The 10,067-nt window shown below is 40.2% G+C and overlaps 1 protein-coding gene across 1 annotated transcript; it reads left to right on the plus strand.

Annotated features, from left to right (window-relative positions):
• The first annotated feature begins 1,729 nt into the window (after positions 1-1,729).
• LOC125881215 (E3 ubiquitin-protein ligase TRIM39-like) lies at positions 1,730-8,512 on the plus strand. Its single transcript, XM_049564275.1, has 2 exons — positions 1,730-1,827; positions 3,644-8,512. The coding sequence occupies exon 2, from the start codon at positions 3,653-3,655 to the stop codon at positions 5,282-5,284; it is 1,632 nt and encodes a 543-aa protein (XP_049420232.1). The 5' UTR covers positions 1,730-1,827; positions 3,644-3,652; the 3' UTR covers positions 5,285-8,512.
• The last annotated feature ends 1,555 nt before the right edge of the window (positions 8,513-10,067 follow it).

Below are 10,067 nucleotides of genomic sequence, written 5' to 3' on the forward strand. Positions count from 1 at the left end.
AACACAAGTCAGATGTAACAAGTAGCTGAGCTAAACTCTGTCAGACTCTATCTTGAATCAGGTCGATTGGACGTCTCAGCTGGCTAACAGAGAGAAAATCATCTTTGAATGCAGACAACAAACAGACCCTCTCCTCTTGAAGATTTGCCTCAAGGTGTGATGCTGCTGATTTGTCAGTAAGTTTTTTAATCCCAGTAAATTTGTGATCTGCAGTTGAGGGTGTCTTCCTAAGTTTGACTGGAGAAGACATCTTAGTTTTATAGTTTTTAAAAACTGCTATAGAGAAAGTGATGTTTGCACCAGCAGACCCTGACTCTGGTCTGCGGAGATGGATTTTGGATTTATAAGAATTAAATCCAGTGAGACAGGGAGAGAAAAGTATACCACCAAATCCCCGTAGATAGCATTTCAGTGGATGTGAATTCCTCCGCTTAAATTCAACCACAGACAAAAAACAAGACAAATATCAAATGGTCCCAGCAGTAAGCCACAGTGATAGATTAAAATCGACAGTCTGATGCCACAGGTCCAATTCAGGGACTTTATTAATAAAAAGGCTTTAAGGTTTCTTTTTGTCTGCTTCACATTTGACACAAGGACATCCTGATGTTCAGAAGACTTAAGAAGCCTGCACAAACAAACAGTTGTGTGCAGAAACTTTTAAATTCTTAAAGAAAGAGGTACATTTCCACATGGGGATAATCAAACTGTGACAGTTTTGCCTGCAGTGTGCTGATCCCTGTGCAGCTGAGGCTGGATGCTCATCACCCCCCGGTACCCTCATGCTGAAGCAGCAACCAGCCAATGCAAAGAAAGGTCATATATAAACTTTCATACTGATGGCAGTTTGTAATATAATACTCATGCGCTATGTTAGTCGTTCAAATTGTCAACAAAAACAACATAGGGTTAAATTTGTTGTTTTTAATCAATTAAATATTGTTCTTACCAATTAATTGACTTTGTTCTCAGGTGAGAAACAAGAAATACATGTTGTGAAAACAGATGTTCAGCTGTGTAACAGCGCAGCTTCACAATGGTTTGGAACATATTAAATATTAAATCCAAGTACCATGTGTTTTATTTATGAGTTTCTGTGTCTCCAGTCCAAATTCATGTCTGCTGGGTTGGGCACATGGTGATGCCAGGGGGTTTGATCCATCCAGATTATTATGCTTTACTCAGCACAGCTGCTGCTTTGTTAGACTTTACAGCCCAGCAGAGGATACTGAGTAAAAAATCAGTAGCTATTCACAAACGTAAACAAACACTTTATTTATTGTTTTCAAACTAATGCAGACTGTGCCTCTGAGTTATGAGTGTGGACTTATCAACAAGCCAGCTGCCTGTCCTCTTACTTTTGTTTCTGTTGAATACAAAAAAAAACAAAAAAGCAAAATTAATAAAATAAACAATATTTTAAAATCATAAGAATTTAATTTCAGATCACCCTTTGCTGAGTCCTGCCCCTCGAACGCAGCCTGTCCAATCATAGCCTAGCAGGAGCTATAACTATTCTGCTGTGCTTCATAGACTCTTGTAACCGTGATGATACTCATTGTCATATATAAATATATAAGAATAAATGACTTATTTTTGTGTGATTGATTGTGGTGGGCCAGTCTGGCCAAAATACTGAGTCCAGCTTGTTATCCCAGCCCACTCCTGGGTGGACCAACAGTGAAAGAGCTGCTACGTCACATTTCCTGAAATGAAAGTGAAAGTTTATCTGACAGAGAGCAGAGCTGCAGTAGAGACAAGTCTCTCTGTGTCTCTCTAAAGAAATATTTAACTGATCCAGCAGGTTCTTCTCAACAACAAACACCGGTGAGTACGCTGCCCTACGGAGACAAAATGCAGTAATTAAGTTTTCTGTCATAATTTAGTTAAAACCAGAATCAGTAACAAAGAATAAACAAACTAGTCATGCTAAAAGCTAACTAGCCTAGCTTGGATTCCCTTAAAATGCATCAGCATACAGAGTTTCGTACCTGATTTTTATTCTCAGTTCCAGTGTGTCTGTAATTAGTGCTGTCTGTCTTTGTAAGGAAGTACAGCTTAGTGTGTTCCAACAACCAGTATGAAGTCTAATCCCGAGCTCCACTCAGACAGGAAGTTTCACTCATGGCAGAATTTCAGCTGAGGTCCATCAGTAGTCGTAGGTGTTGTAGAAATGAATGATCTCATAATTGTCTGCAGTCCAGAGCAGCAGATTCCAACTTTCTTGTACACATTAAATGTGTCTTATTCTCTGCTCTTTGTATCATCATCCTCTCCCTGTGTACCTTCTCTTCCTCCTCTTTGTCCAACCTGACTTCTCTTTGGACAGAGAAGATGATTTCTTCTTTAGCTCTACTCCCTCAGACACATACTTATAAAATGAATAGAAATAGATACATGTTAAATATAACTGTACATTGTAATAAATGTGTGAAGTTAAATGTTGAATTTGAATTTAAATTGTTATGCCTGCTTTGAAAAATTATTTTACTCACACTAGATTTTAGACCCAAGAAAACCAGTGTGGTTTTTATTTTTTTGGTATTGATTTGGTGACACTGGATGAAAGCTATTAAAGAAAATATATACATTTTCCATAAAAATGCATCTGTTGAACAAGTGAATTATAGATTAGCAATTAAAATAAGAGTGCAACTTGAGAAGAATTTAGTATATATTTTCTTAATCCAAGTTTTCACTAATATGGGCACATCAGCATCAGTGTTTTGTCATTCAAACAGTAATTTGTTGATGTTACATAAGTCAACCTTAGTGGTCCAGCATAAAACTAAGAAAGCACTAATAATAAAAATAAATAAATTAAATAATAATAAAAAAGAACAAAATACCAATATAAACAAATCCTACCTTTACCCTGTTACCACTAATACCAGTAATTGAATGATAATTAATAATGAATAATAAAGTCAGGGGGAAGTGTCCCTCCGTCCACCTGCAACGAGGCAGTACCATGGCATCATTGGAAAAACTCCAGAACGGGTCAACCTGTAGACAGCCAGCACAACCTTATCCCTTTATCCCCTGGCAACAATTAATTTACTGGCCTGTATTCACTTTTGTATTAACTGTGTTTTGTATTGTCTTGCAATAAATAAAAATAAGATAAAAAAAAAACACTGCTGGATCCAGAATGGCTGTTGAATTTTCAACTTAAAACTAACTTCACCACAGCAGACTGGTTGCAAATTTAGCTCAATTTCTATCAAAATAAACATCAAAACCATCTCCACCTGCACCTACTTTGAGGAGCATTTTGAGAAAAAGTATTTTCCTCCCAGACAGCCAAAGTAAAAGTTTTAGAATATGAATCTGCATGTCATCATTTATTTTGTGAGCCTGGTGCTCACAAAGACATACAGCTGAGCTGCACATCTGAGCTGTCTATTATTCACTGCATATTCCAGGACCTGACTACATAATGAGCTGTCTTAGTAAATTAGAAGCTGAATACGTGCAGATTGTGGCCACCAATTCATTGACAGCCACAGGTCATATTGCATTACACCATTTTCTTAGTGAATTTAGCGCTTAGTTGTAAAATAATAATCCACTGATCAAAGTTCATGGAAGTAATAATGACAAGATAATTACAGTTTTGTTCTTTCACACTTTTTGTCCTCAGAGTGCAGATATGTCTGCTGCCAGCTGTTTTCTGACTGAAAATCAGTTTCTGTGCTCCATCTGTCTGGAGGTGTTCACTGATCCAGTCGCCATACCATGTGGACACAACTTCTGCAAAACCTGCATCACTGGACACTGGGATTTTAATGTCCAGTGTCAGTGTCCAAACTGTAAAAAAGTTTTCAACACAAGACCAGAGCTGCAGGTCAATACTTTAATTTCTGAGATAGCTGCTCAGTTCAGACAGCCAGCTCAACAGAGCGCCAGCAGAAGCAGCTCAGAGCAAAAACTTTCAAATCTCGAAGAAGTTCCCTGTGACATCTGCACTGGAACCAAACTGAAGGCCGTGAAGTCCTGCCTGGTGTGTCTAGTCTCCTACTGTGAGACTCACCTGGAGCCTCATCTGACAATATCAAGTCTGAAAAGACATCAGCTGGCCGACTCTGTGGAGAACCTGGAGGGCAGGATGTGTACGAAGCATGATAAACTGCTGGAGCTGTTCTGTAAGACTGACCAGTTGTGTGTCTGCATGCTCTGCACTATTTCAGACCACAAGACACACGATGTTGTTCCTCTAAAAGAAGGATATGAGGGAAAGAAGGCTGAGCTGGAGGCTGAAATTCAAGAGATGATCCAGAAAAGACAAGAGAAGGTTGAACAGATCAAAAACTCAGTGGAGCTCAGTAAGGATGACGCAGACCGAGAGATAGCAGATGGCGTTCAGGTCCTCACCACTCTGAAGGAATCTGTTGAGAGAAGCCAGGCCAAGCTGATTGACACAATCAAAGAGAAGCAGAAAAAGACAGAGAAACAGGCTGAAGGCTTCCTCACAGAGCTGGAACAGGAAATCTCTGACCTGAGGAAGAGAAGCACTGAGGTGGAGCAGCTCTCACAGTCTGAAGACTATCTCCACCTCCTCCAAAGCTTACTGTCCCTGAACACTGCTTCACTCACCAAGGACTGGACAGAAGTCAGTGTCCATCCACTGTATGCAGGGACTGTGAGTAGAGTTTTGGCTCCCCTGGAAGAGATGCTCAGTGAACAGATTAAGAAGCTGTTTGGGGTTGAGCTGAAGAGGGTTCAGCAGTACGCAGTGGATGTGACTCTTGATCCTGATACAGCATATAACAAACTCATCCTGTCTGATGATGGGAAACAAGTAAAATGTGGTAATGACTGGAAGTTTCTCCCAGACAATCCAAAGAGATTTGATACATGTCCTAATGTCTTAGCAAAGCAGAGTTTCCCCTCAGGAAGATTTTATTACGAGGTACAAGTTAAAGGGAAGACTGACTGGTATTTAGGAGTGGCCAGAGACTCCATCAACAGGAAAGGGAGCATCACGCCGAGCCCTCAGATTGGCTTCTGGCTAATATGTTTGAGGAATGAAAACGAGTACAAAGCTTGTGCCGGGCCTGCAGTCCCTCTGTCTCTGAGATCTCAGCCTGAGAAGGTGGGGGTGTTTGTGGATTATGAGGAGGGTCTTGTGTCTTTTTATGATGTTGATGCTGCGTTTCTTATCTACACCTTTACTGGCTGCTCCTTCATGGAGAAACTCTACCCACTCTTTTGTCCTCTTGGTGACAATAGTGGTAAAAACTCTGCCCCTCTGATTATCTCTCCTGTCAAACACACTGAGTAGAACAATTATTTGATTTTCCTCAGAGAGATTCACTATCAGGGTAAAGCAAAAATAGGTATGTGTTCTTACTTTGTCACACAACAGAAAAATGTGTTACTGACCACCCAGCCAAATTTGAATGATGAAAAATTGCTACTGGGAGCGTGTCCACTGAAGGATCTGAAATGAGGGTCAAGCTGCTGCAAAGCAATGGACTTTCATTAGCAGCTAACCCAGTAGCACATACAGTTTATGGTAGCACAGCATACACCACCCAAGCCAAAAAAAACAGTGTTGCTCTGCAGCGACAGCCTCTCGTTCAGCAGCTAACAGCAGCTAACGTTAGCACAAAGTAGGGCTGCAACTAACCATTATTTTCATTGTCGACTAATTTGTCGTTTATTTCTTTGATTAGTCGACTAATCATTTTAGCGAAAAATGTGTTATAATGTTGAAAAATGTCGGTCTGTCTCTCCCAAACCCCAAAAACTGTCTTGTTTCGTACTGGCACAGGGTTTTAGTTCTTTGTCATGGGAGAGTGTGTAAAGCTGCCAATATCTGAACGTAAGAAGATTAGTGGACTACTAAAATAGTCACTTATTACTTTTATAGTCGATTAGTCATCGATTAGTTGACTAATCGTTGCAGCCCTAGCAGAAAGCACACACCCACAGTGGCAGGCCGTAACTACTGGCAGGCTAGGTAGCAAACTCAGGCAAAAAGACAGAAAGAAACATTACTGACAGGTATTTTGCTTGTGTTTATATGATTGTGGCATTTCACAGAGATGCTTTTTCATGTATTTGTAGATATGAATTTTAAATGGCACTGCATAGTTTTCCATCTCTTCACATGTTTTCAACAAGTATTTTCAAAGATGTGTGACATGTTTTGAAAGAAATCACTGAATTTACTTCAGCCTTTAAAGGTCCACAGTGTAGGATTTCGGGCATCTAGCAGTGAGGTTGCAAAACTGAAAGTTCTCTTGTGTGCCAAGTGTGTGGGAAAGTGATACTCAACTCAAGGCCCACACTAAGGTGCCTGATGGCCCCTTTTATACTTTTATTATACATTATGCTGCCTTTTCACAGCCGCACAGCAACCGCATACCTGCAAGAGTGCTCCCTAAAAAAGCAAAGCAGTCTGCTGCAACTACAACGACTACAACTGTGCTGACAGAGATAATTCGGGGAATGACACTGAGGGAAGTGCAAGCTAGCTTGGAGCCATATAAATAACAGCTGAATAACTCTGAAGTCATCGAATACTGGTGTCAGGCAAAGACAAAAAAAAGCTGTACTCTCATGTCGGCTTGATACGCAGCCAGTCCCAGTGGCATCGGCGGGAAATGCGTCTAGACAACAACAGAGGTTAAGGGGGCAAAAGTCTCAGTAGGGCAGGCAAGAGGGGAGGTGGATGGGCCCAACAACCACCTACTTTCACCAGGGGTGCTGGCATTCATGTTCCGAAAGCGGAACGCTGTTCGTTTTTCCTCAACCCAACTATATGCTTTTGTTGCCTTAACCTAAACATGTGGGTGCTGGCTAAAGGTAACCACGTGTGCGTGATGGCTAAACATAATCATGTGCATTTGTTGTTGAAGGGAAAAAACATCAATTGGCGGTGTTGTATCCATGCAGTGAGTTTTGAAAGAGACTGTATGCAAAGTGTACATTTCCTGTGAAGGAATAAGTGTATTTTGAAAACAGATAATATATGTAACAGGCTGAAATTGACATGGCATCCCAGAATTTCAACAACCAACGCACCCAGGGTACGTTGCACGTCATACGTTGACATGGAAAATCCATTACCAAACATCAATATGTGACAAGGACAGAATGAGAATGCGTTGTATAAGTTGTTAATGCTGTGTTGTTCGACTCTGGGTGTTCCGACATCAACATTATCAGCTTGGCACAACAAAATCTGTGCGTATTTACGTGGGCGGCAATTGCTTCATACGCCGACTGTTATGTTCGTAACCACATTCCCTCTGCCCCCTTCCTCTCTTTGAACTGACTGGAGGCTGCCAGTTACCACACGTGGGTGTGAAAGCAGCTTTAAAAAGGCATCAAATTAGAGCTTGTTTATCAAAATAGTGCCGGAGGAGGATCTGTGGATCCCCTTACAGACATCCAGTCTAAGCCCCAAATGTCCTCAAATCCTTGAAATGCCCCTGCATACGTGTGCGGGGCTGCTGACTGGCTCTTGACCTCCTGTCATTTTGCAAAAGTGGCCCCTGGGCAATGCAAGTTGAGTATGCATGATGTAGGAGAACTGCAGTGCCTGGCAAAAAAACGCGAATGGCCCTAACTGGAGCCAGTGTTTGGTATGTCCAGTCTGAACAACTGTAAAAACAACATGGCATAGCCCGTTGAAGTGTACCCATTCTACATGTACATACAAATGGCTCATTTTAAGGTAACAAAAACACAACAATTCTTAATTTCAACTGAATATAATCTAATGAAAACATAGTTATGAATATTATATACAGTTACTGCCAATAGATGCCCCTAAATCATACACACTGGACCTTTAATGTAATGTGTATTATTTGTGATGTTTGTGCATACAGTGATGTTCATTTACTATTTTTCTGTAAATGGTTTTGTTTGATGCGTCACTTGGCTACTTAGAGCAGAAAGAATTTTGTGGCATTGACTTAATTTGTCTATGTAGTAAATTTAGTAATTCTCTGAACCCAGAGGCTGTATTCGGCGTCTGACTTCCGGCAGACGGCGAATACAGCCTCTGGGGGCAGACCTCTGATTTTTTGGCATTCCGGTTTGATTTGGGCGGAGGAGACAAATTTCCGTTTTCTGACTTCCGTTTATATATAAGTAAATATGCTGAACCATTGCAATGGATTCAGAGTTTGCAGTGACGCCAATTATATTGCACCTCGTTAGTTCACTGCACGGACCATTTAACCTGGCAACAACTGCAGCTGGCTCAAACATGTTTGATCAATATCACGTGGACTACAAACAGCTCTTCAGCTCTTCTTCCGGAGGCAAGATCTCCGGGGTTTGCCTACAGACTCTACAGTCACTGAATGTAGATTCTGTATATAGTCTGTACATACCTGGCTTCAAGACTATTTATCATCAGAAAACAATGTACTCAGACATGAGAAGCATTTCCACATTCCTTAGGTGTTGGTGTACAAAATTCTGAATATTTTAATTAATTTTGAATAAGACAAAAATCATTTGCTTTTCTCTCATCTCATTTTTAAATAAACAAAAGCAAACTAAAGTTCAAATTGTGTCTGTTGAAGTCATTTTGTTTCTTACTAAGCACTGAAAAACAAGCTGATGGTGTTTGTAATGACCACTAAATCAGTCAATCACCACGTCAAACTCCTTATTTCACAGACTTTCACAAGTCAACACTTTGAGATTTTCAAAATCATGCACTGAAACAAAAGTCCTAACTATAAATTATGTGTGTTTTCTCAGACATTCCATAGATTTTCTTGTGGTAGAGAATGATTAAGGCCTTTTACTCTCTAACTGGGGAGCCATTACAAAATTACAACATTTTACTTTAACTTGAAGGGGATGTATTTTGCACCTCTGTACTTTTGTCTGAAATACAGCCAAAATGGCCAAAATGCAAAATGTTTAAATCGTATGCAACTACTAGCTTATTAGTTCACCTAATTGATATGGACAAACGGTGACCAAAAAAAAAAAAAACGGTGCCGCACAATGATTTAACGTTAACTTGCTCACATAGTTACCTCCGCCAAGGAGGTCAAGTTTTTGCCGGCGTTGGTCAGTTTGTCTGTTTGTCTACAAAATAACTCGAAAAGTTCTGAATGGATTTTGATGAAATTTTCAGGAAGGGATGATAATGGGACAAGGAATAGATGATAAAATTTTGGTGGTGATTGGTTGAAGCGAAGTGGATAAAATAATAAAATGGCGGGAAATCCGAGCTGCTTGGCGGAGGTCTGCGAGTAAATATTGTGTGCTGTAAAGTTGTTTTTTGTGGAAAGGCCAATTTATCTTCACCTCATCCTCTTTTTCTTGGCTGCTTGGATTTACCTGCAATGCTTAAGGGTGACACGGAATTTCAAAATAAAGGTGTACCATAAAGATGCTGGTACGGATCGATGTTTTGACCTTGCATCGATGACACCAGATCATTGATGATCATTTTTTTTATAGATAAAAATTTGATGGATCTTTACACCCATATTATACACATGCTGCTTTTTTGCTTTTTAATGACAAGTCTACAACAAGAGCAGTTAGTGACAATGTGGGATTCCAACACGTTCTCATCCCAAGTCATCAAATATGGTTCCTTTGTCGGTAGCCTTTACATTCACATATTCCACGCTAGGTATCCCCCTACTGTTGACGTTCCAGGATGCGCTACCAATACCAGTACATCAACTAAAGCATATGATCAGGTTTGGGAAAAAAACATCTTGGTTTAGCATTTGGGAAGCAAACATCAGATTCCAGGGTGAAAGCTGTTTTTTTGACCAATCCACCTTCAGAATGAGAACAGGCTGGGGCTCCATGCTCGTTCTGAAATAGAAGTGGCTAATAAGGAAGAGGCGGGGCTTAGCAAAGGGCAAATTGTGTGAATAATTAATCCGACTTAATGTTTAAGAATACATTGCAAAATATTAATCTGAATCCAAAATAATAACAGACTACACCAGCACAGCGTGTCACTGACAAACTGTCTGTTTCCACAGACCTCTCACTTAAGAGATAAGATAAGATAAGATAAGATGGATTTTATTTGCCAGAAGGAAATTTGTCTTGGATACATGTGG

The sequence above is a fragment of the Epinephelus fuscoguttatus genome, linkage group LG20, assembly GCF_011397635.1.
Source record: "Epinephelus fuscoguttatus linkage group LG20, E.fuscoguttatus.final_Chr_v1".
NCBI lineage: Eukaryota > Metazoa > Chordata > Actinopteri > Perciformes > Serranidae > Epinephelus > Epinephelus fuscoguttatus.